This window comes from Lagenorhynchus albirostris, chromosome 11 (assembly GCF_949774975.1).
Source record: "Lagenorhynchus albirostris chromosome 11, mLagAlb1.1, whole genome shotgun sequence".
Taxonomy (NCBI): domain Eukaryota; kingdom Metazoa; phylum Chordata; class Mammalia; order Artiodactyla; family Delphinidae; genus Lagenorhynchus; species Lagenorhynchus albirostris.
Genome location: NC_083105.1, coordinates 5,894,252 through 5,921,124, shown reverse-complemented (window position 1 = coordinate 5,921,124; position 26,873 = coordinate 5,894,252). Strand labels below are relative to the sequence as shown.

The 26,873-nt window shown below is 44.2% G+C and overlaps 1 protein-coding gene across 1 annotated transcript in view; it reads right to left on the bottom strand.

Annotated features, from left to right (window-relative positions):
* Window positions 1-26,873, bottom strand: part of EFCAB6 (EF-hand calcium binding domain 6) — a 227,724-nt gene that overhangs the window by 164,344 nt on the left and 36,507 nt on the right. Inside the window, 2 exon segments of the mRNA XM_060164691.1 lie at window positions 10,856-10,922; window positions 19,833-19,921. Of these exon segments, the coding sequence (XP_060020674.1) occupies window positions 10,856-10,922; window positions 19,833-19,921 (156 nt within the window).

Below are 26,873 nucleotides of genomic sequence, written 5' to 3'. Positions count from 1 at the left end.
GCATTATGCTAAGTGAACTAAGTCAAATAGAGAAAGACAAATACTGTACAATATCGCTTACATGTGGAATCTAAAAACTACAACAAACTTGTGAATGTAGCAAAAAAGAAGCAGACTCACAAATATAGAGAACAAACTAGTGGTTACCAGTGGGGAGAGGGGAGGGGCAACACAGGGATAGGGAAGTGGGAGGTACAAACTATTGGGTGTAAGAGAGGCTCAAGGACATATAGTACGACACAGGAAAATAGCCAATATTTTGTAATAACTGTAAATGGAAAGTAACCTTTAAAACTTGTATTAAAAGTTTTTTTCAAAAGAAAAAGAAAGGCAAAAGGCTTGAGATGTCCTGCTCCCAGGGCTGCTTCTCAAGTGAGGGGACAACACACAGCATGAGAAGGCGAGGTGGACCACCGGCAGGAGGGCTGAGGAGGTGCAGGGGGATTAGGCCAGAGCTGCTCGTCACCAGAAAACCACCAAGTTCAGAGGCCGCCAAAGCACTGTCCTAGTAACTCCCCATGTGCCCCATGAGAGCAGCCTTTACCTGCTCCCCACAGAGCACACCAGTGAAGGGGGAAGGAGGCCAGCTCCCCTTCCTCAGCCCTCATCACGGATCCCACGAACCGGGGAGGAAGGAAGCAGAAGGAGGGAAAGAGTCGCCAACGAGCCGGCAGCCCCCCTGGCCCTCCCCCTCCCCCCGGGGCCCGTGGAGCTGGAAGGAGGGAGGAGCGGCCAGCTGAGCTGCATCTGAGCTCCGGGTTTAAAACTGGACTAGGCTACGCTGGGCTTGTTCTACCTGAACATGACCAGAGAGCCGTGGGATCTGCTAAGACAGCCTTCGGGGACGAGGAAGGCAGATGCGCCCACGCCCGCGTAAGAAGCAAAGAATCAAAATGCCTCATGTTTGTACCCCACTGAGTTCAGATGGTTCAATAAACTGCTAACAGTGGATGTGATTCTTACTCTATAGTCCTTTGTTTAAAATTCTTTTTATAGCACTGGGAGCTCCAGGAAGGAAAGCTGTGAACCCAAATAAATATGACCACCCAGACTTGAAAGGAGGTGAGAAAAGGCCTAAGGTTTCCTCCCTGGAGCCCAGAATTCCCCCTCTCCAGGCCTGGCTCTGGTGGGGCCCCTCCTGGGGGAAGGCAAACCTTCCTCGGGACAGAGGGCAACCTGCACCATGCTATCCAAATTAGCTCCCGATTCGCTGTTTTCTGTTCCCTCCTCACCTGGAGCCACCTTCCTCACCTGGTTTCTAGCAGCAGGGGGTCGGGGACGGCAGCCCACCCGCCTGCCTGTGGACTGAGACGCAGGGGAGGGGGCCTCTGGCCGCCCCTCTGTCTTGGCTCCGCAGCAAAACGCAGGGTTCGGCAGCCACTGCTGTCAGTCTGGCACCTTTCTGTCACCACGACTAAACTCATTTTAAATTTAAGGAGTACATTTTAAAAACTGAAGCCAAGAAAAAGGATTTCTCCTACAATAAACACATCAATGCTCATTTTCCTTATTATTCTACTTTTGGTTATTTCGTATAAAATCTTTAATTAAAGTTGTTCTTTGAAATTGTCATTATCAACCCAGAAGAAAGGAAGGGGGAGAAAAAGAAAACACAGCTGTGCAGATATGAAGCGCTATTCAGGACTAAATGAACTGGAACGGAGTGAGTAGCCTGACTGCTACGTTCTTGGTTTTGGCTCTGTAGTCTCAACAGCAGTCTAACTTGTCACTTTATATCGATTCCATCTGTTTACACTCTGCAGAGTATTGGCTTCCTACCGTGAACATTTCCTATTTACCAGCTGGTAGAGATGGTCCAAACCAGATAGGGAAAAATGAGACTACATTCAGAACCTCATAAACACAAACTTTCAATCTGGGGATGCCGTGTGGAAGGAGCGGAGCTGGCGCTGCTCCCCTTTCACAAAGGGGCTGACTTCCGCTCCCGGCTCCGGTGCTGACCCCCCAGGCCGAGGAGTAGGCCTTGAAGCATTGAACAGATGCAAACCCTGCCTTTACCACAGATTGAATAAGCTCACATAAAAAGACATCTAACGGAGACCCACGAAAACAGAGGAACAGGGAGCAGACTAAAGAGCTACAGCAACCTAAAAGTCAGAGTTGCTATGACAGCAAAAATCCAAAAATCTGATTTGGGGTTTCCTTGCAGCCACAGTGAAAAGGGAAACTTCCTGTTCTATACACCACAGGCCACAGGTACCTCCCCCTACATTTGATTTTCATTTTTAAAATGCCCACCTGCCACAAGTAGCTTAAAGTCGTCTAATAAGAAATTCTAGCTACTCACTGAACTTCAGACACAGCTATGAAAATAGGCCCCAAGTCTAAATACCGAGGGCTTTAAAAAGGCTGCCAAATCAAGGAGGAATGTCTCCCATCTCTCCTTCTTTCTAACCGAGCCCACGCTCAGAGGATGGAAGCTCCTCCTCAGGCACCACAGGCCAAGAATACTAAGGCCCCTGTCACCCCGACCCCTGACCACTCACAGAACAGAGCTGCACACCAGGAGGGGCACGCCGATCCCCTCCCAGGAACTCCATGGCATCCCTCACAGAGCAGAGGCGCTCAGCAAATGCAGGCTGATGGTGATGGTGAGGGGCTGACTACTTCCAGGGCCTGGGGACAGGTACCCCTGATTCCAGCTGCTCTCCCATCAGGTGCGTCCATTACTCTGCTGACACCATCTCCTAACTTCCTCCTGTCTCGTGTCATCATCCCCCATCAGAAGCCTTCAATGCACTGCCACCATCAGCACCACCCTTTGCCCCACGCTTTAGGGTTAACTCCTCCACCTTCTTCTCCAGCCTGCATTTCAAAATGGCTCTGTCCTGGGGCTTCCCTGGTGGCGCAGTGGTTGAGAGTCCGCCTGCCGATGCAGGGGACACGGGTTCGTGCCCCGGTCCGGGAAGATCCCACATGCCGCGGAGCGGCTGGGCCCGTGAGCCATGGCCGCTGAGCCTGCACGTCCGGAGCCTGTGCTCGCAACGGGAGAGGCCACGGCAGTGAGAGGCCCGCATACTGCAAAACAAAACAAACAAAATGGCTCTGTCCTCTGTTCCATCTTGCCTTGAGAAACAGAACTCCTCACAGAAGCGTCACAGAGTTGGTGTCCCCGCCCCGGCCACATCTCCACTGCCTTCAGCTCCGCGTCCTGTCCTTCCGCCAGGCTGCAATCCTGAAAGCTGTCCCAAGTCCCACCCTCTGCCCCGTCCTCAGCACGCACTGACAGCCCAGCCACGGTCCAAGTCAAGCTCCAGTCTCACCTTTCTCGTCCAGCTTTTCCTGGCTACTCCAATCACCGTGAACTTTTCCTGCAGAGCCTTATCTACTCATCCTGTAAATACTCCAATTACTGTGAGCCTTTCCTGCAGAGCCTTATTTACTCATCCTGTAAATACTTACTGAGCTCACATTAGGTTCCCAACATGTTCCGTTTGAAAACATAGGATCTGTTTAAGGCACTAAAGTTCCAACAATGAGCAGGACAGAGAAGGTGCCCACTCCCAGGGATCGTATTTCCTAGTAATGAACAAGTAAACAAACAAAACCTCAGGATGTTCTAAGTGCTGAGAAATTTTAGATAGTGTAGTCCAAAGAATTTCCAGGGGGGAGACCTCTCATGCTGAGTGCCAAAAGCCAGGTTTTTGTCTGACGTTTATTCAGCAGGTGACCAGAAGCCACAGGGCATCTTAACCAACGGGGTCTGATGAGATCTGACTCATGTTTTGAACAGATAGCTCTGATGTCATGTGAAACGGAGACTATAAGACGCAAAAACAGGAACAGGAAGGGCAGTCCAGGGGTTACTGACAGTGCACAGGGTGGAGACCCAGCGGCAGTGGGGATGCAGAGAGGTGGATGGGCTCAGGATACGGCACAGGATGCAGCCGACAGGACTTGCCGGTGGACTGGACTGGGGAGAGGGGCCGGTAAGGGAAAGATGGGAATCAAGGCTAATCCTGTTTCTGCTTGAATGACGGAGGGAGGTCCGGAGAGGAAGGCTTCTCGGGGTGTGGCAAGGAGGGCCAGCAGCAGCCCTAGTTTGGTCTGTGGACAATGGTGAGTCTGGGGTCGAAGATGGATATAGAAACATGGGCGCCATCAGCACATAGGCCTCTTCGTAGCTTTAAATCGTAAATGACCACGTACTACCATTTAATCTCCCACACAACAGCTCATTTGTCATATCTCCCCCAAATGTGAACTCCTTATTTTTTGAGTAACTTCTACGGGCCCTGCACTATGGTAAGTTCATTTTATATTTATTCTCATAAATAATCTCAACAATATTGGAAAAATCTTGCAATATTGCTTCCCCATTTCACAGCTGAGAAAAAAGTTTCCAGAGAGACTGGTTCGCTCAGGGTCACTCAGTGAGTGTCCCAGTTCAGATGCATACTCAGCCTGCGGAGTCCAAGGGCTTCAGTCACCCCCACTCCACCATCCCGTCCCCCCACTCCACCATCCCGTCCCCCCACTCCACCATCCCGTCCCCCCGACTTCACCATCCCGTCCCCCCCACGCCACCATCCCATCCCCCCAACTCCACCATCCCATCCCCCCACTCCACCATCCCGTCCCTCCAACTCCACCATCCCGTCCCCCCCACTCCACCATCCCGTCCCCCCGACTTCACCATCCCATCCCCCCCACGCCACCATCCCATCCCCCCAACTCCACCATCCCGTCCCCCCACTCCACCATCCCGTCCCTCCAACTCCACCATCCCGTCCCCCCACTCCACCATCCCGTCCCCCCACTCCACCATCCCGTCCCCCCAACTCCACCATCCCGTCCCCCCACTCCACCATCCCGTCCTCCCACTCCACCATCCCGTCACCCCCACACCACCATCCCATCCCCCCACCCCACCATCCCGTCACCCCCACGCCACCATCCCGCCCCCCACACCACCATCCTGTCCCCCCACTCCACCAGCCTGTCCCCATGACACCGCACTGTTTTAAACACTCAACCCTGCAATCTCACGTGTACTATTGACTTGCCACATGCAAGAAGATTTTTTTTTAAGAGAAACTTAGTCTGAAATGATATAAATTCTGACATAACAAAATCTTTGCTTTAGTTTCCTGATGAAGCCTTCAGTAAATTACTAATAGAGCAACCAAAAATAGGTCCTGGGGTAGAAGCATTTTCAGTATCATTTCTTTATAAAATGGCAGCCGATTATTTTGTTTTGTGAAATTCTCTGGATCTAGTGTGAGCACGACTCTTCATTTAGCTGCACACAGACACAGGAATAAGAGCTGTGACATTATTAATCACTACACTCAGCTATGATTGATAGTCTTTTCTGCAGAGGAAGAAGCGCCTCAGATACAATCTGTCCCAACAGCTCTGCGATATGCTAATATTTTCTGCAGACGAAAGAGAAGTTGTGTTCAAATACCTGCTATAATAGGTAATTAATACCAAGTGCACCAGAGGAGAGATGATAAAAGTGGGATTAGGAGAATATTACGAATTAACCAAAAGCTTGTATGTTTTAGTAAATGGCCTCATTTTGAGTTTGACACGGTCTTTTTATTAGGCAAACAGACTGTATTCCGATACATTCGTTTGTGCTAACGTGGTGTTCTAATGTTAAGGTATGTTTATGAAATGGTTGTGATCCTAACAACTGTTTCTTATCCCTCAAGCAATGATTTTTTTAATTTATTTTTTAAGAAAATTCACCTATTTAAGAAAATGGATATACCCATCACTTGTGTCTTCACTTTTGTGAAGCTATGACCGACAAAGCAAGCAGCTTAGTACCTCTGATTATTTACTAATTGCTTCTGAAATGACCAAGGCTGCATCTACACAACTCCAAGGCACCAGGGTAATCCCATAACGACTTGTGTCACTTGGTGTCCAACAGACACACTAGTCACGGCTGACTGGGCAGACCAGGTATTCTGACAGCACAGCTCCCAGGCTAAAAAGAGCAGCCCTGATTGGGGCAGTGATGTGTGGTACGAGAGCAAACAGCCTGGGGCTTTGGGTGGGTTTGTTTATTTTCCTTTTTTTAATGTCTTTAACTGAACTGCACATTCTTGAATGCTAGTCTTCAATTTAAAACTTTTTTTTTTTTGCATGTTGAGGGAGGAGACTAGTCATGACACTTCTCAACACACACTGTGTTCTGATATGTCAGAATAGCTTCCTGTGTCTCAGCAATTCTCCGGACATGGCTTACAATGAGCATCCCCTCACCTCAAGAGGCAGGATGAGATCCTCTTCCTTTGTTAGCCTCTTCTTTTACTTCCATGTGGGGAGTTGACAAAGATAAAACAGAGTAAAAAGACCCAAACTTTGTTAACCTGGAAACACATGGAAGCTTTGCTTTAGGTCCTTTTTTCCTGGCAGACTCCTCACCTGAAGCATGTGGAGAACCTAAGTCTTGGGCCTTGGAAGGTGCTGTGGCTCCATGACGGGGCTGGGGCCCTGCAGGACAGGCAGAAGCATAAGCGTCTGAGGAGCTGGGAAGAAGCATGGGAGGGCAAGATGCCAGAGATGGAAAAGGAAAGAGAATTCCCAAATCTGAAGTAGATGCTACACGGACAAAGAGATGACCCTGTGGCTAGAAGACAACCTCCACTCATTCATACGGCTTCCGTGAGCAGAGATGCTTCTCTGCGATGGGCTGGGTCCACCTCCAGGCACAACAAAGAGTCACATTTGCTGCAGGCAGCGCCTTTCCTAAGGGGTCCTCCCAGAGGCAGGGTGGCCTGAGGTTAAGAGCCAGGACCCTGGAGCCAGCAGCCGAGGCGGGGACTGCAGCTCCTCTGCCCCCCAGCTGTGCACACTTGGCCCAACTGCTCAGCCTCTGTTCTAGTTTCCCTCCATGTCAAGGTGGGATAACAAGGGCACCTGCCTCAACTGAAGACATACACACAGTAAAGCACTGAGAACAGCTCCTAGTGAGTGCTCACTCCATGCTAGCTCTCGTTGTCATCAGAGACGGCAAAATCCAAACAATCACACCAGCGTCCGAAGGATGAGGCCCAGCCGGCGGGGGTTCTTTCGCTGCGAGGCTGAAGCAGACACTGTCGGTCGCTTTCTCCAGATCCACTGACCTCTAACCCCTTCTCTTTCTAACGAAACCCTCCATTTTCCATTTGGTTCAGATAGCCACCCCCTGGGTGGCCCCGTGCCTAAGGGGAGGGGGCCTAGCCACCACACCAAGGAGTGACCAGGGTTGGTCCAGGCTGCCTGCAGCGGCCAATGCCACCGCCAGTGACTGGTTTGGGTGGGGACAAAATCCTGGCCTGTGAGTCACAGGAAGAAGTTTCCCCGTGTTTATAGAGTCATAGCGGAAGAAACAGCTGCTGGAAAAAATCCGACATCGCGGCATCTGCGTGTCGAGCCTGGAATGCTGGCCACCTCCCGGTGACCGGAGGAGATGCGAGTGAGCAGACCCTGACCTGCCCTCCCTCCGGACTTCTCAGACGAGATGAGACGTTCCTTATTATCTCAGCTCAGTTGGGGGCCTCTGCTTGTCACAGGGTAGGACGACCAGACGCCTCGGTGGCAGACGGGGCACCACCTGGTGGCGGGTAAAGCTACCACAGGAAGGGTTTCAGGAGCGCCTGACAGGGAGGACCACCCTCGCTGATGGGTAGAGGAAGGGACGAGTATTTATTGAGCATCTGCTGTATGCAAGGGCGTCACTTACATTATTCTCATCCATTCTTGTGATCACTCTGACGGGTAAGTGCTGTTGTCTTGCCTCCAGAGACGAGGAAAGTCAAAGCAGTGGGAGACCTGCCCACGGCCCGTGGGCCGCTGCAGAGGTGAGACTTCAGGCCAGGTGCGCCTCCTTCCCACTAACTCCCTCTGCCTCCCAGGAGATTAAGAGAGCAAGGAACCTGAAGACCAGAGAACTCAAGGGCAGCCAAGGAGACGCCCCGTAGAAGGCACAGAAGAGGAGCCAGAGGGAAGCACAGTCCTCTTTGTGAACAAGGAAAAGCCGGGGCCGAGAGGATGAGGGCAAGGGAGCTGCGCACCAGACTCAGAGCACCCACTGGGTGGAATCCGAGTGCAGGTTAAAGCAGGAACCAGGACCAGCGGGAGCCTGAGACAACACCCTGAGGACCACCTGGGGCCCCACGGCCGCAGACAGCAGGCTCTTCACGTGAAGCCACAGGTCACAGTCACCAAAGGACGGAGAGATGGGCCCCGGAGACCACCCAGTCTGCCTTCCCCTCGACTGACGGAGAAAACGAGACTCAGGAAGCCCACGGTTTCGACTGAACAAGGAGCGTGAATGTGAACACGTGCTGGAAGGTCTAAGTGCACGTGAATTAGGGCGAGGCTGAGGAACCAGCCACCAGACCAAGCTCACTGCAGAAGAAAACAGTTAGGAAACCCAAGCCCCGGGGTTCGGGCAGTTTGGGGTGCCAACTGCTAACTACTTGTTGGTTTAGGAAGGCTAGACCACACACACATTCAGCAAAGTCTGGCTCCCAAAATTCAGAGAGCCATTTGCATGCATTCTTGGCTCCAATAAGCCATGTGGACTTATATTTAAAACAAAAGAATTAGCATCTTTCATTCCCAAACTGTGTAGATCGCCCAGCAATGACAATGTATGTCTGAAGACAGCCTTCTTTTACTGATCGCTAGGTGTTCCTCTCTGTCTCCAATGTTTGAGTGTGGCCCGTTTGCAGGACCAGAGTTGTAGCTGGAAACATGCTACTGCACACAGCCAGCAGCTGAGGAGTGGATTTGGTTTGTTCTGTTTACTTTGGGGTCGGTGGGAAGGGACGACATTCATTTAAGGTCCTACCTATACCTCAAAGGAAGCTGTAGTAATAACCATAATAATGATAGCTGGCATCACCTAAGTGTTCCAGGTGCTTTATGCTGGATACCTTTAAGCCACGCAACAGCACTGTGAGGTGGGTGTTCTTATCCCCACCGACAGATGAAGAAGCCCAATGACAAGGACTTTGCCCAAGGCCACCCGGCTGGTAAATGGCAGAGCCCGTCCACGCCACCTGCCTGCCCAGCGCCAGGGTGGCAGGCAGAGCTGGGGCTGCAGCTTGTGCTGGCCAGACTGCACGGCAGAGAAAGCCTCGGAGCTGCCCTGTGGTCAGGCGTTACCTCTATCACCCGTTCCTCAGCCTCTCGCCGTCACCTTTCTGTTTAAACCGCGCTGCTTTAAACTCACTCTTAGTGAGGGGGCTTCTATGGGAAGGAGGCCAGGATGAAAAAGGACTGAGATGAAAGGGCGCCCAGTGGTGGAGTTCCCCTTCAGCTTTCCTCTTCGAAGCCTCACTTTCAGTAACTTACAAGCTAGGCCTATGTCCCTCCCCTCCCCTAACTGTAACGTTGCATTACTGACCCACCTATGTTGAAAGCATGATCGTCATAAACAGCTGACTTTCCTAGGATAATTTCATGATTAACCAAGTTTGTGAAGAGACAAATTAAAGACATATACCATAAATAATATCTATTACATATCAATTACAAATATTGCATATTTCTTACAGAATAACAAATGAACCACAACAGAAGCAGCAAATCATGACACCAGGGTTCCTACTAATATAAACTATAGTGAAAGTAGATTTTTAGGAGCACATAATGCTAAAAAATTATCACACTAGGAAGAATTTTCTGGTGTTAATGGCATAAGCCAGGGAAATTTAGACAAACATTTTGTGGGTTTCTAGCTATTTTTGATTTTGAAATGTTTGACAATCTCAGAAGAGTTCAAAAAGGAAAGAAAATTTGTCACATTTCAAACCAACATATTGAATCAAGTAAATTAAACTATGATTCTCAAACTGCTCGTGTAACTGACAGGCCCAAATGCATTTTAAAAAGGGGTCCGATTCCAGCCCCCGAAGGCCGTGAGCATCTCCTCCCTCCCTAGTTGTGCGCCCTGATAGCTACCCACAACCGGCAAACAGGAACAGAACTATATGCTCCTTTTTAAACACACGTAGTAGCTTTCGTGGCTAAATTACTCAATTCTTAAATATGTATCGCTCTGAGTTTCACCAGTTATTTTTACCACGCCGCTCTTGATTGGTATTTACTGCCGAAAAGCAGTAGTTTTCTCTTTCTAAAGAAAACCCTGCCTCAGTCGTAGACAAAAACCAAAAGGGCAGCCCTACTAATAATGATCTAAAGTTAATACAAAAGTAATTAATATTCCAGGACTTCTGCTGGTGTCGTTCATCAAAAAGGATGCCATCCGGGCAGGCGGAGTCATGTGAATACAGGCTTTCATGTGAGCTCTACTGGGTGAGGCACGAGAACGCGGACGACAAGACACAGCTCATTCTGCATCAGCTCCCTCTGCTAGCAATTACTTTTCTTTCTTTTTTTGGCATTTTGGGTTTTTTAATTAAGAATTTATTTTTAAGAGCAGTATAAGGTTCATATCAAGATTGGGGGAAATGTACAGCAATTTCCCATATACCTCCTGTCCCCACACATGCATGGTGTCCCCCATTATCAGTATCCCCAACCAGAGTGGGACATTTGGTTCGACTGAGGGACCTTCACTGATGCATCGTAATCTCCCATAGTCCCTAGTTTACATTAAGGCTCACTCTCGGTGTACGTTCTATGAGTTTTGTCAACTGTATAATGACACGTAGCCATCATTATGGTATGAAACAGAGTATTTTCACTTCCTTAAACATCTTCTGCTTTCCACCTAAATCATCTTCTCTCTCCACCCTCTGCCCTTCAACCTCTAGCAACTACTAAACTTTTAAATTTTCCATAGTTTTGCCTTTTCCAGAAAAATAGCAATTACTTTTGACGAAGGGTGGGGATTGGGGGAAGAACTCTGAAAGCTCTCTGTTACCTTTTCTCCTACTTGGACTTCGAGTTCTTTTAATGTCCGACAGCAGTTCATTTCACTCTCACCTCCCCTCAAAGAAAACAATTAAAAATCTTCTGTTAAAATGTTTTAACTACGTTAATGCTTACATAGGACACACAGAGATCAAAATTATAGGAATTTCTAAATTACGTATTTTTAAATGCAAGGTCTTTCTTACGCCATCCGCCAGAAGCGTGAACTTGGGCCAGTTACTTAGCTTCTCCGTGTCTCGGGTCCCTCATCTGTAAAATGACACACAACATCGACTCCTCTTGGGGTGGGGTGGGAATGGAGCGATTACGGCCTTCATGCAGAGCCCTCACGAAGGCCAGGCCCCGTCTCACATGACCCTCACTCCATGGGTTAGCGGCCACCACCATCCCGCTTTCCAGAGAAGGCTGGGGGAGCCGGGGTCACCGTGGGGAAGCCACGGCACCGGCTTCAGACCCAGGGGGCCTGGCTTCACGGGCCACGCCTAACCCTCGGCTGCAGCACTGTGCTCTGACCCCTGCGGGCTCCCGCTCGCCCCGCGGTGCGCACCGAGCCCCTCTGCAAAGGGCTTAGGACGGATGTGCGTCTATACCAGCCCCCTGTCTCCAGCCGCTTTTATTAACTATTTTTGATTTTGCATTACCTGTGTATCTATAAACCGCTTCACAGCCTCTCTTTGGAACTAACCATAGGGCTAGCGTGAGGATAAAGAACAACAGAGGCCACTTCAGAGTATTTACCCAGTGCCTCCTACACTCAGGCCTGGGCGTGGCATCGAGCAGGACACCGTTCCCAGGCTTGAAAAAGCTTAATGCTAGTGACAGTGACAGACTGGAAATAATCAAATAAGTAATGCAAGCTGAAGTAATAACAAGTGCTCTGAAGCCAGTAAAGACAGGTGGGGATAGACTGGACACTGGGGTAAGATGGGCCGACTCTCCTGCATGGGGTGGATGACGGGGCATTTGAATAGAGACCCACAAGCTAATAAGCCAGGAGCCACCATCTCGAAGGAAATGCTCTCCAAGCAAAGCAAAGGGAACGTGCCACAGCTTGAAGCCCAGAGGTGGCAGGAGCCTGGCACGTCCCAGGGCTGCTACTGCGGAGGCCAGGGGGACCAGAGCCCACCAAGCAGGGCCAAGGAACATGGGGTAAGTCCAGAGATGGAGGCTGACACCAGCGCCATGGTGCGGGGGCCGTGATGAGGAGACTGGACTTCACACTGGGGAAGGGGAAGCCACTGGAGCGCTTTAAACAGAAATTAACTTCATTTTACACACGAGGAAACAGACTCAGAGGGGTTAAGTGCCGAGTCCAAGTTAGAGATGAAACCAGGAACCCAGCCTTATGATTCTGTGTTAAATGTAATATATTTAATATGGTTTTTTTGGCGGGGGGGGGGGTTGTGGGGTTTTTTTGCGGTACGCGGGCCTCTCACTGTTGTGGCCTCTCCTGTTGCAGAGCACAGGCTCCGGACGCGCAGGCTCAGCGGCCATGGGTCACGGGCCCAGCCGCTCCGCAGCATGTGGGATCCTCCCGGACCTGGGCACGAACCCATGTCCCCTGCATCGGCAGGCGGACTCTCAACCACTGCGCCACCAGGGAAGCGCTTTTTTTTTTTTTAAATATGGTTTTAATTATGTATTGAAGAGCTACAAAACACTATTTGTAACATATGTTTAAGATTTAAGGAATAAAAATCATACATACCTGACTTTGTACAGCTGTGTGCCCACCATCAGCTGAAGAAATGGAGAAGTGCCACTGCCCCAGGGGCACAGGAGGCCCCGCCCCTCCCAACCTCAGCCCCTCCCTCCCTCCTCTGCATTTGGTCAAGGCTTCCTCAGCCCCAGTGGCAGCTCCTCTGCCCAGTCTGGCTCCAGTCCTCTTCCCTTTTCAGGGAAGTCTGTACCCCAAACTCCATCTCAGTATCTGCCTCAGGGGAGCCCCGTCTACTGTCTGACATTAACTTAGTGATGCCTGCTTTCTTTAGATTAGTATTTATTTGAATAGTATGTCTTTTTAAATCCTTTCACTTTTAACCTTTCTATAAAACTATGTTTAGGTTTTTCTCTTGGATTTTACTATCTGTTATCTTTGTCTTTCAAGTGGTATATTTATTATAATTACTGATATATTCAGGATTTCTATTTTTCCTGCCTATTCTGCTGCTTCTTGCCTTCTTTTGGGTTGATACCATTTTTATCATTCCATTTCTGTGCCTCTATAAGTTTGGGAATTATACACTCCACTTTTAGACTTGTAGTAATTGCTCTGGAAATTACAACCAGCATAATTTTCAAAGACTCAAGTTAATCAGAACTTTCATCTTCCGACTGGACAATGTACCAACTCCAGAACATTTAACTCCAGTCCCTCCTCTCAATTTATATATATTACTACTATCATGTGTTCTAATTCTAACCTATTTTTAAATTCCAGAAGCCATCAGTATTCCCTACAGTCATGAGTGTGTCCTGTACTTGCCAGGTGTTCAGCCATCTTCCCTCAGCATCCCTTCTTGCATCATCTCAAACCTTCCACCTGGGATCACTTTCCTTCTACCCAAGGTATATCCTTAGAGTTTCTTCTTCTGGACCTGTTGGGGGCCAAATCCATTTTTGTTTGAGAATGTCTTTACTTCAATATTTAAAATAGTGAAAGATATTTTCTTTAGATACACAGTTCTAGGATGGCAGTGATTTTCTTCCAACACATCGCAGTTTTTATTTTTTATTTTTATTTATTTTTATTTATTTTTTATTGCTGTACGTGGGCCTCTCACTGTTGTGGCCTCTCCCATTGCGGAGCGCAGGCTCTGGACGTGCAGCCTCAGCGGCCATGGCTCACAGGCCCAGCCGCTCTGCGGCATGTGGGATCTTCCCGGACCGGGGCATGAACCCGTGCCCCCTGCATCGGCAGGCAGACTCTCAACCACTGCGCCACCAGGGAAGCCCACATCGCAGTTTTTAATCCACTCTTCACCTGGCTCCCATTGTTACAACTCAGAAGTCACTTTTGTGTACATGTTGCCCTTTGGCTGCCTTTAAGATCTCTTGGTCTTTGGGGTTCTGCCCCCACCCGTTTTAAATCCTTTTTGAGATTTGCCTTCTTGAATCTGCAGGATAGCACTTTTCATCAGTTCTGGAAAACGCTCAGCCATTGTTTCTTTGGCTATTACCTGTCCCATCTCTCACTGCTCTCTTTACAGAGCTCCAATTACATCGTTTATGTCTCTGCTACATTCTGGCTAATGTTTTCTGACCGATCTTCCAGTTCACTTATTTTTTTAGCGGTGTCTAATACGTTTATTAAATTCATTGAGTTTTAAATTGCTATTGTGAGATATAACCTTTACGCAGAAAAGTACATACAGTACATATGCACAGTTTACTTACAATTAAGGCAAACACCTGTTTAACAATTACTCAAATCAAGAATTAAAGCCAAACAAAAGAGGCTCCCACTTGCCCTTCTCCAATCATAATATTTCCTCTCCTCCTAGCACTTAAGATATCATTTACTTTTATTTTGTTATAATTTTACCACCTAGGTATGTATCCCTAAACAATACAGTTCAGTTCGTCTGGTTTTGAACTTCACATATGAACAGAAGCATTCGTATGTTTCTTCCTCCTTCACTAGATATTATGTCTGCGAGAGTCATTCAGGTTGCTGACTATACGTGTCGTTTGTTGGTTGTCATTGCTGTTTTTCCATCCACTTATTCAACAAATATATATTAAGCACCCACTATGTGCCAAACATGGTCCTAGGGGCTTGGGATACATCCATAAATAAAACTGATAAAGCTGCCTGCCCTCGTGGGGCTCACGTTCTAGAATGAGAAAATCACATTTGTGTGTTGACCTCATGGGTGTGAGCCGAGTGACCTACAGCTTTATTTGGGGGAGAAGCACTGCGGACACTGGGGAACCACCAGTCAAAAGCCCTAAGATGGGAGCAACAAGAAAAGGACACAGTGAAGAAAGAGGAGAGCACAGAGCGCCTGTCAGGGAGGCCAGCCAGGGCACAGAGGGCCTTGTGGGTACCGGGTACCATAGGGTCACTTGCCTTCTGCCGTTTAGCATACCTTTTATGATTTCCTTTAGTCAAGATCTGTAGGAGGTAAACTGTCTCAGTTTTTGTCTAAAATGTCTGTATTTCACCCTCCGTCTTTATTTTTTTAAATGTTCCTCAGTGACTTCTATCATGTCTTTAATCTTCAGAAATTCAAAGATGCCGTCCACACTGAAATGACCTTCAGAGGCATAGAAATTCAAGATGTGATGCAGAAGGCTTCTTTTCTTTTGTTTGAATTGGTTCCTTTACTGGAGTTCCTTTAGCTGCTTGTTTCTTTGTAGCAAACAATTTTCTCCCTCCAAATCCTGCTTCTCTTGGCCAAAAGCCTTCTTTCCTCCTTTTTTCTCAACCTACCCAGGCTACCTGCCTAGAGTCAACTTCACATCTGCTGTTGACGGACGTTCTACCGCTGTTGTTTGCTTTATCCACTTGAATTTGTGGTACCTGGCCTGGCCAAGGAATGTTGCAATACATGGTCTTGTGAATTAATGTTTTTTTCAGCATTGTCAGAGCAATAATAGATCTACTTAGAAACTTTGTGGGAGGAGGGAGGGAGGATTCTGAAGCCCCGGAAACTTGGACAAATAAAGCTGGTTACGGTCATCAGGTAACCAAGGGAAGATTTTAGAATAGAAAAAGAGAGCAAAAACTCAGTTATCAGATTGGAGACTTGAGAGCAAAGTACATGGTCACAAAATGGCTAATAAGGGAGAGGAGGGAAATAGGGCATCAGTCTGTATCTGACACAGTCCACAGTCTCCTTTTTATGTGTATTGTTTTTTTAACTTCTTAGAATCAGATCCATGCAGTTTCTTTCTTCTTTTACACACTCTTCCATAGTTCAATTGGCCCTACATGTTGATGTCTGAAATGTGACATTACACAGGAAGGTCAGTTGTGTTCTACCTCACATCTAAGCCATAGTGAACGATAAGTTTTCACAGGTGACAGCTAGTTGTAATACATGCCACATATGGCTAAAGGTTGATACTTGAATGAAGGAAATATTGATGCTGAATTAAAGAAACTGGATGTAAGTACAGGGAAAAATTCTTTGATTCTTGTTGCTTTGCCCCATACACAATGCACTGACACCCTGCACATATGTGTGAATGAATTTTGTTTCAACGTAATTCTCAGGCTCCTCAGTAAGTTCTTCAGAACTCTGTCGTGAATCTTTCTGGATGGTGCTCAGAAAGCTTTCAAAAACTTCTGCTAAGATCTGTTTCGATTGCTTTGTACGTGGAAGGCTGTAGTTATTCTTCAGGGAGGTAGCATTGCGCTGAGTGCCACATGGATTATCGAAGTGGGAAACACTTTTGGTCCATAAGCAGAAATGTTCGACATGTCCATCAGAAGCAAATCTCAAAGGTTCAATTTACTCATTTTAAATAGAATAATTCCTTGGAAGTTTCTGAAGGGTTATTGATACTACCATTATTACAGATGATGTGAGGTCACCCATGGCAGATGCAAGAGCAGTTCCACATTTTGTCCTTACCAGCTCTCGTACACTCAGAGGCACAGACTTCTTGATATCATTCCAGGTCCTAAATGTCTTCTGATGCAAAATATCCTCTTTAATCTTCATGTTGCTCTCAACTTAATCAACCACTGTAGCACATTCAGTAACTTCCTCATATTAGACAGTTCTGGTGAGGCTGAGATGGCCAGGACAAAACAGATGGCATACCTCGTCTGTGTTGTGTTCACTCTACGTTGTCAAGGGCATCAAGCTTTGGCTGATACAAAATATGACCTCTTGAACCAAGGGAAATGCTGTGACCACTATAATAAGTCCCCCCACCACCAATTCAGGGAATTTGAGCTGCAAATCTGTCAATGTCCTAAGATTTAGCCCAAGTCTAATGACCGGATAATTCAATGCACAGGCTGCCTCATTTTCATACAAGTCAGTGTGAAGAGAGTATACAAGATCTAGGTGAAAAGTAACCTTGAACACCTTAGGCAAAGGTGCCAGATGTGTCTTCCTTTTCCAAACACTCTGATACCAGTGGATGAGCAGATACCATGGCAAGAAAAGGAGAGGCTCTCAGGGGTTCCCACAGAAAAAGTTCTCTTCCTTATTCTTACAAACATAGTATAAAATTCTAGGATGGCAAATATTTTAGCTTCAGTGCATTGAAGACATTTTCCCACAATCTCATACCTTTCATTGTCACTGTTGAGACATCAGTGTCAGTCTAACTGTCTCTCCTGTGAAGTCAATTCCCTTTTTCTTCTCACTGCCTTTAATATTTTCTCTTGATGCTGATGTTCTGTGGTTTTACCATGATATGTCTAGACAGGCATTCCTTTTTATTTATCTGGCTTGAGATTCTAACCCATTACCTTTTCAAATATAATCTCTGTCCTATTCTTTCTCTTACATATCTGGAAATCCAGTAAGAAGTATTGTTGGGCCTTCTCTTCCCTCCTCCCATGTCTCTTATACCTGTTCTCCAAGCTTGATATCTCTCTCTCTTTCTGTGCTGCATTCTGGATAATATCTTCAGATCTATTTTCCACTCCACTAATGCCCTTTTCAGCTGTGTTGAAGCCACTGTTTTCACCCATCTGCTGAATTTTATTCTATAATGATTGTATCTTTCAATACCAAGAGTTCCATTTTGTACTTCTTCAACTGCCTCTTGTTTTGCACTCATATATTGAATCCATTCTTTCATTTCTTTAAAGATATTAAAACACTACTTTTAGATTCTGTATCTGATAGTTCCAATATCCCAAGTGTTTGGAGATCTGATTCCACTGGATATGATTTCCATTTGTTTGCGGTCCTCATTCTTTGTCTCTTTATATGTTTTCAAGGTTTTTTTGTGTGACACTTTATCTGTGGTTTTCTTTAAGGGCTATGTTGTAGATGTATTCCTCCACAGAAGGGCACACCCAGTCCAGGACCAGTAAATTTTAAGTAAATTCCTAGCCTGAGACTTTTCAGACCACACAGGTAACATTATTTTAGACGCAGATTTTCATGAATTGACTTGTGATTACAACTTTTCCCCTATTCACCCAATGCCAGTGTTGAAACTGGTAGGTTTCCTTGTGCCCTTCTGCCATGCAGGTTTATATTTTGTAGATTATCCTTACAAGAGCGTATAGGGTCTTCCCTTAGGTTTCTCCACCTTGGGCAGACCCTGCAGGTTTTGACTCTTGTCCCCTTCACTCCAAACAGCCAACAAAACTGAAACACAAATTCATCAAGATTTGGCCAATACCTTCAGGGTAAAAACTGGCTTTATAGAAAGCTCCCTTCTCTGGATTCCAAGTTTTACTGCATGCTTAGCCTCTGAGAATTACCTTCTTGCCAGCTCAGTAATGTATTAAAATATTTTACCTTTTATCCATCATTTTAGTAGTTTTCAGTGGCAGTATTTTTCATGGAGGTAGCCTACCATAATACTAGAAAGAGAAGTTTCTATTCACCATAATTCGTGGTCTTCAACAATAAAGAGAATTTAGCTTCATGTGTAAGTCAGAAATCTTCCAAATTTAGTTTAAATATTTAGTCTTTTATGTTTAAGGAAGTAACTTATGATACTTTTCATCTCAAATTATTAGCTTTCCCAACTGTTGAGTTGTAGCATTTCCAACTGTTGAGTTTTTCAACAAAGAATATTCAACCTAGATTACTTATTCCACAAGTGTGGATGGTTTTAAGTCAAGAACATGAATATAGAGCCTATAAAATGACCAGTGGTCCTTCTGAATGAGCCTGGAAGTTATCCTAGTTCACCACTTATGGAACATCAACTGATCAGAGCACAAAGAAGTCCCACATCGTGGAGCGGATAATACCTTGTCATTCTTGTTGGAGCTGCTGCACTAATTCTTTTATTTTTTTAATTGTGGTAACCAAAAAACCACATAAGTTACCATCTTAACCATTTTTAATATACAGCTCAGTAATGTTAATATATTCACACTGTTGTGCAACAGATCTCTGGGACTTGCTCACCTTACAAAACTGAAACTCTACACCCAGTGAACATCAACTCCCCCTCCCCGCTCCACACTGCTGCACTAAGTCTTACATGTCAGCTGCATCCCGGATGGATGCAATCACGAAAGCTGTAATACCAAAATTTGCTAATATTTCAGAACCAAATTTAATTGTTTACACAATTCCTGAGAAAATGAAGCTTACCCATTTAGAGTCAGATAATCTGAGTAAATAATTTTTTTACTAAAATAATATTTCCTACATCATACACTAGAATCAAAGACCTTTACAGCTGATAGAGACATTAAAGTTCAGACTTTAACTCTCTCGTTTTGCACATAAAGCAAATGAGCTTCATGCTCATGCTACAATTATGAAATACAGAGGAGCTCATACAAAGATCTTTTTAAAAATACTTCATTTCTAGCTACCAAAATATGATCCCTATCCAATGAAAGACATTAAAAATGTATAAAAACAAACAAATTTAAAATTTGGCATCTTAATACTTCTACTTCAAAGTTTAAATTCCTTACTTCCAGGGAATTCCCTGGCGGTCCAGTGGTTAGGACTCAGCGCTTTCACTGCCGGGGTCTGGGTTCAATACTTGGTCGGGGAACTAAGATCCCGCAAGCCACATGGCACAGCCAAAAAAAAAAAAATTAAATTCCTTATTTCCAAATATGAAATGCATTGCATATGAAATATGTTAGTCTGGTTTTAATTTGCTATGTTTCCAATTTTAATACAATATTATTTCTCTTATTCTGAAATATATCTCATTTAGACGTTAGACTCTTCTCTGAATAAAATTTTTGACTGAGGATTGTATCTGTTGACATGATTTATCTCTAATGACCTTGTGTCCTATTTCTTATCATTTCAAGTTTCACATTTGCATATGAGGAAAAAAAAACTTACCTCTGTATAACATTTATATTCAGGTCAATTCCACCAAATCCGGACAGGAATACAAGGTACGGAAGGGCACCAGAGCTGGTGAGGGGGATCTACGCCCAAACAAGAAGAATAACAGCCCGTTAGAGAATTCAGATCCAAGCAGTGGACAGCACGGCAGGTTTCATGATGTAAGGCAGGACATTCTTAGTGGGATGGGCATTCCAGTAACAGTCACAGCTACTCAGTCCAGGTGTCTGAGTTGACAGGCACCCTCAGCAGACTAAGCAGAAGCAGCATGAACGCCAGAATGCCAGTCTGTGCTCAGTTAAAAGCCAACAAGTTGTCTACAAAATTATCTAAAATCTAGGTCTATCTAAAAGATAAGTACAATTAATAGAAATATATTCTAATATATATGTTATATATGTATATGTATTTTTATGTATGTGTATATGTATTTTTATATATGTGTATATGTATAAATATATATATATATATATTTCCCAAAAGTCTGAGGCATAATTAACCCTCTGAGTGTCATGTGTACTTACTGTACATTCATATAATTTCAAGGTAGAAAAAAATCATTTTCAAATCTAAAATTCTATAAAGGACATCATTAGGTCAAGTGGGTTAATATGGACTATAGGCTAAATTAAAGTATTATTATCTCAATGTTTAGTTTACTGAAGTTGCTAACTGTACTGTGATTATGTAAGAGAATAGTTCTTATTCTTAAGGAAATACACACTGAAGTATTTAGAATTAAAGAACCATTAATATAAGCAACATCCTCTTGAACGGTTCAGAAAAAAATTATGTACACATTGTGTATTTCGTATATATTATTTGCATATATGTATCAACGAAAGATCATGGGAGAAGCAAACGAGGCTAAATGTTCACAACTGTCAAATCTGGGTAAAGGGTATATGGCTACTGTTTGTACCACTCTTATCCTTACAAATTTTCTGGAGCTTTGAAATTACTTTTAAATAAAATGTCAAATTTTTTTAAAAGTGAAAATAATTATTTCCCCCAAAAAAGCATTATGAAATTAAAATTAAAATATAATCAATATAAATATATTTTATTAAGCTTCATGCAAATACACAAAGTACAATTTCCCATACAGCTGAATGGCTCCCAAGCCTATACAAGCAAGTTTGATATTTACTTAACCCTTAAAATTCCAGCCTCAAAGCCTAGCACGGTTATCTCAGTCTTCCCCAAAGGACAAATTTCTCCTTGCTGTTAAAAACATGTATAACTAGGAGATGGGCCCAGAGGGAGAGTGGCTCACAGGGCAGGCCTTTGTGAAGCCTTTTCCTGGAAAGGACACCCAGGACTTGGATTTCTGACGGGGCATTTTTTAGTAGATATAATTTGGGTAGACGCTTCAAAGGTTCCCTAGTGTTACAGAAGAAGGTCAAGAACAGATTAAACGTGCAGTTTCCCAGACTGGATGCCCTCCTGGTCTTGGTAGTGATAAGAGTTAACATGGAAGGGAAGAAACTTACATCTGGAGAGCTCATACTTTATAAACGGGTACAGGCACTGCTCTTGGTTTTAACTCATTTAGCCCCAAACTACCTTCTGAGGAGGTTGAAATTTTCCACATTTCACAGAGCAGAGGTGTGACCTCCCTGCATGGCACTGCCATTAAGTCATTTAGTCACAGAAATCTGTGACTCCAGAGCCCAGGTTCATCTCACTACACTAACCACCCTGCCTTAAAATCCATCAATCTATTGAAGCTGGGACTTCCCTGGTAGCACAGTGGTTAAGAATCCACCTGCCAATGCAGGAGACACGGGTTCGATCCCTGGTCCAGGAAGATCCCACATGCCGTGGAGCAACTAAGCCCGTGCACCACAACTACTGAGCCTGTGCTCTAGAGCCTGCGAGCCACAAGTACTGAGCGCGCATGCTGCAACTACTGAAGCCCGTGCATCTAGAGCCCGTGCTCCGCAACAAGAAGCCACCGCAATGAGAAGCCCGCACACCGCAATGAAGAGTAGCCCCTGCTCGCCGCAACTAGAGAAAGCCTGTGCGCAGCAACTAAGACCCAACGCAGCCAAAAATAAATAATAAATAAATATTTTTAAAAAGCTATTGAAGCTTTTGTCGCATTTCATATTGCTACTTATGGTCTAATGCAAATTCTAATGTGGCAGATACACATTTGCAATGAGTGGTCTACAAAACTAAGCGCTTAGACAACCCAAATCACCTCTCCAGTATTTGCTATTCTGGCAAAAATGTTGGAGAATCAAAACTGTCCACTGATGAATCACTGAAAGCAATTCTTAGACTGGGGCTGGGGGAGTGTAGTTTGTAAATCCACATCCAGTATGTTGATAAGTACCTTCAAAGACTTCTCTTTCCCCAACCCAGCACAACCACCAGGACCAGAACGGAACTTAGTTTTCCTTCTCTGGAATCCATTTACCAATTCAACTTCTTTTAAAATGTTTATATTAATATTCAGAGACTGAAGCCACTTTTTTTTATTGTATTGTTTTAAATTTTTTTAACATCTTTATTGGAGTATAATTGCTTTACAATGGTGTATTAGTTTCTGCTTTATAACAAAGTGAATCAGTTACACATATACATATGTTCCCATATCTCTTCCCTCTTGCGTCCCCCTCCCTCCCACCCTCCCTATCCCACCTCTCTAGGTGGTCACAAAGCACCGAGCTGATCTCCCTGTGCTAAGCGGCTGCTTCCCACTAGCTACCTATTTTACGTTTGGTAGTGTATATATGTCCATGCCACTCTCTCACTTTGTCCCAGCTCACCCTTGCGCCTCCCCGTATCCTCAAGTCCATGCTCTAGTAGGTCTGTGTCTTTGTTCCCATCTTACCCCCAGGTTCTTCATGACCCTTTTTTTTTAGATTCCATATATATGTGTTAGCATACGGTATTTGTTTTTCTCTTTCTGACTTACTTCACTCTGTATGACAGACTCTAGGTCCATCCACCTCACTACAAATAACTCAATTTCGTTTCTTTTTATGGCTGAGTAATATTCCATTGTGTGTGTATATATATATATATATATATATATATATATATATATATATATACCACATCTTCTTTATCCATTCATCTGTCGATGGACACTAAGGTTGCTTCCATGTCCTGGCTATTGTAAATAGAGCTGCAATGAACATTGTCGTACATGACTCCTTTTGAATTATGGTTTTCTCAGGGTATATGCCCAGTAGTGGGATTGCTGGGTCGTATGGTGGTTCTATTTGTAGTTTTTTTTGTTTTTTTTTTTTTTGCGGTACACGGGCCTCTCACTGTTGAGGCCTCTCCCGTTGCGGAGCACAGGCTCCGGACGCGCAGGCTCAGCGGCCATGGCTCACGGGCCTAGCCACTCCGCGGCATGTGGGATCGTCCCAGACCGGGGCACGAACCTGTTTCCCCTGCATCGGCAGGCAGACTCTCAACCACTGCGCCACCAGGGAAGCCCCTCATTGTAGTTTTGATTTGCATTTCTCTAATGATTAGTGATGTTGAGCATTCTTTCATGTGTTTGTTGGCAATCTGTATATCTTCTTTGGAGAAATGTCTATTTAGGTCTTCTGCCCATTTTTGGATTGGGTTGTTTGTTTTTCTGTTATTGAGCTGCATGAGCTGCTTATAAATTTTGGAGATTAATCCTTTGTCAGTTGCTTCATTTGCAAATATTTTCTCCCATTCTGAGGGTTGTCTTTTGGTCTTGTTTATGGTTTCCTTTGCTGTGCAAAAACTTTTAAGTTTCATTAGGTCCCATTTGTTTATTTTTGTTTTTATTTCCATTTCTCTAGGAGGTGGGTCAAAAAGGATCTTGCTGTGATTTATGTCATAGAGCGTTCTGCCTATGTTTTCCTCTAAGAGTTTGATAGTGTCTGGCCTTACATTTAGGTCTTTAATCCATTTTGAGTTTATTTTTGTGTACAGTGTTAGGGAGTGTTCTAATTTCATACTTTAACATGTACCTGTCCAGTTTTCCAAGCACCACTTATTGAAGAGGCTGTCTTTTCTCCACTGTATATTCTTGCCCCCTTTATCAAGATAAGGTGACCATACGTGTGTGGGTTTATCTCTGGGCTTTCTATCCTGTTCCACTGATCTATATTTGTTTTTGTGCCAGTACCATACTGTCTTGATTACTGTAGCTTTGTAGTATAGTCTGAAGTCAGGGAGCCTGATTCCTCCAGCTCCATTTTTCATTCTCAAGATTGCTTTGGTTATTCGAGGTCTTTTGTATTTCCATACAAATTGTGAAATTTTTTGTTCTAGTTCTGTGAAAAATGCCAGTGGTAGTTTGATAGGGATTGCATTGAATCTGTAGATTGCTTTGGGTAGTAGAGTCATTTTCACAATGTTGATTCTTCCAATCCAAGAACATGGTATATCTCTCCATCTATTTGTATCATCTTTAATTTCTTTCATCAGTATCTTATAATTTTCTGCATACATGTCTTTTGTCTCCTTAGGTAGGTTTATTGCTAGATGTTTTATTCTTTTTGTTGCAATGGTAAATGGGAGTGTTTTCTTAATTTCACTTTCAGATTTTTCATCATTAGTGTATAAGAATGCCAGAGATTTCTGTGCATTAATTTTGTATCCTGCTACTTTACCAAATTCATTGATTAGCTCTAGTAGTTTTCTGGTAGCATCTTTAGGATTCTCTACATATAATATCATGTCATCTGCAAACAGTGACAGCTTTACTTCTTCTTCTCCTATTTGGATTCCTTTTATTTCTTTTTCTTCTCTGATAGCTATGGCTAAAACTTCCAAAACTATGTTGAATAAGAGTGGTGAGAGTGGACAACCTTGTCTTGTTCCTGATCTTAGTGGAAATGCTTTCAGTTTCTCTGGAATCTATTTACCAATTCAACCTCTTTTAAAATGTTTACATTAATATTCAGAGACTGAAGCCACATTTTTTAAAAATTCATTTTACTATTAATGAAACTAAGGTATAAGGCAGGTTACAAGCAATGCCTCCTCATCACTCTTGCCCTGATCAATCATCAAAACACCCTGACGTTCAAACATTCTTGACATGGTTCTTGAAATAAAATTAAAGGTAAAGTAAATTCACTATAACTGGAAAAATTCTTTTCTAATTTTAAGGGTGAGATTCCCATGAAATATTTTACCTGTTTTATGTATTTCCAGTTAAGCTTATATTAACTATTGAAAAAGAAAGTCTGTATCACCACCTGGATTAGTCATGAAAAGATCTAGAAAAGGGACACACACTGTGAACTCCAGGGATTAGGATGAGAACCCCTCCTCTTCATTCCCAATGAACCTGGCCTCCTGAAAAGGCACCACACTGCAGTCTCCTTGGTTTATACAGGAGGGGGTCACAGGAGCTCAAGGTTCTAGAAAAACGTCCTGATTATAAGATAGACTATCAGAACCTGTTTTTTAAAGTCTCTTAAGTTCTACAGTTCTCAGTGACTTCTTTTAAAAACAGATGTAGCTTTTAAAAAACGGATGCACATTTCACATCTTCTGTACTTTTCCTCTTCCTGCATAGCTGATTAGCTTGGGAAGGCTGTCAAAATTTTAAATTAAGATTAGATCATGAATATAGGGAGATATCAGCAGGAAATAATATTTTAACTTTCCATTTGGTATAAAGAAAGGAACAGTTAAATCAAGGTTATGAGGAAACATGCGACATTTGTGAGGACAAAGGTTCTTTAAAAGCAAGAGAACATTACCATATGACACAGCAATTCCACTCCTAGGTATGTACCCGAGAGAAGTGAAAACATATGTCCACATAAAAATTTGTACATGAAATTTCACAGCAGCATTGTTCACAAAAGCCAAAAAGTGTAAATAACCCAAAGATCCATCAGCTGATGATAAAGTGCAGTGTAACCATGCAGTGGAATATTATTCAGCCACAATGAGGGATGAAATACTGATTCATGCTATAACGTGGATGCTTAGCATAAGTAAACATTATGCTTAGTGAAAGAAGCCAGTTACAAAAGATCATATATTACATTATTCCATTTTATGAACTCTCCAGAAGTGGCAATCTGTTGTGACTTAAGGTATCAATAGATTAATGGATGTCAGGGATTAGGGGAAGGGGAGTGGGGAGTGACTGCTAATGAGTACAAAGTTTCCTTTGGGGGTGATAAAATGTCCTGGAATTAGATGGTGGTGATGGTTGCACAACTCTGTGAATATATGAAAAACCAGGAACTTGTCCATTTTTGAATGGTGAATTTTATGATATGTAAATTATATCTTTATAAAGCTTTTATTTAAAATGCAGATACAATAAAAGGTGACATGTAAAAGAATCAATATATACTATTTGTGAAATTCTGGAAGTGAATAAAGGGGATACATTTTTTAAAAGAAGAAGAGAAAAGCTCTTCATCATTCCTCCCCTTCCCTCCTTCCCTGTCTGTTCCCTCACAATTCAGTCCTACAGTCATTAGATGGGGCAGACAAAAGTGGCGTCTGCAACATGGGGGAGCCGTGCTCCAGAGCAGGGTTGGAGGAAGAGGGCATCCACCTGGGGGTGGAGGTGCTGGACATGGGAGATGAGTCACATGCCAGGGAGGCTGATCAAATAAGTGAATATACTCAGAACACAGAAGCCAAGTCGCTCATTGTCTGAAACGGTAGTTACAAACATAGAAAGTGAGAAAATTACAATGAACCCTGAGGTACTGGGTTAGAATTGGCGGTATTGGTGTGAACTCACGGTTTTCAATATATAGATTGATATAGAAATACACGTAGATGTAAGTGTATGTAAATGTGTATATATGTTTATATATGGAATATATCCCCTAGGGCTCTGCCCACTTAGAGGGCCTGGAGCAAAGAGCAGCTCTGGTACACTCAGATCCCAGATTCTGGTTACTTTTGTTCCATTAAAAGGAACCAGAGCTCTTTGGAGAAATGGACGATTCTGGGACCGAGGCAAGGAAAGTACAGGTGAGTTTATAATATCTTGTATCAGAAAGTAAGGAAGTGCTCAAAGAATGATGGGGACATGTCAAAAGGACACAGAAACCA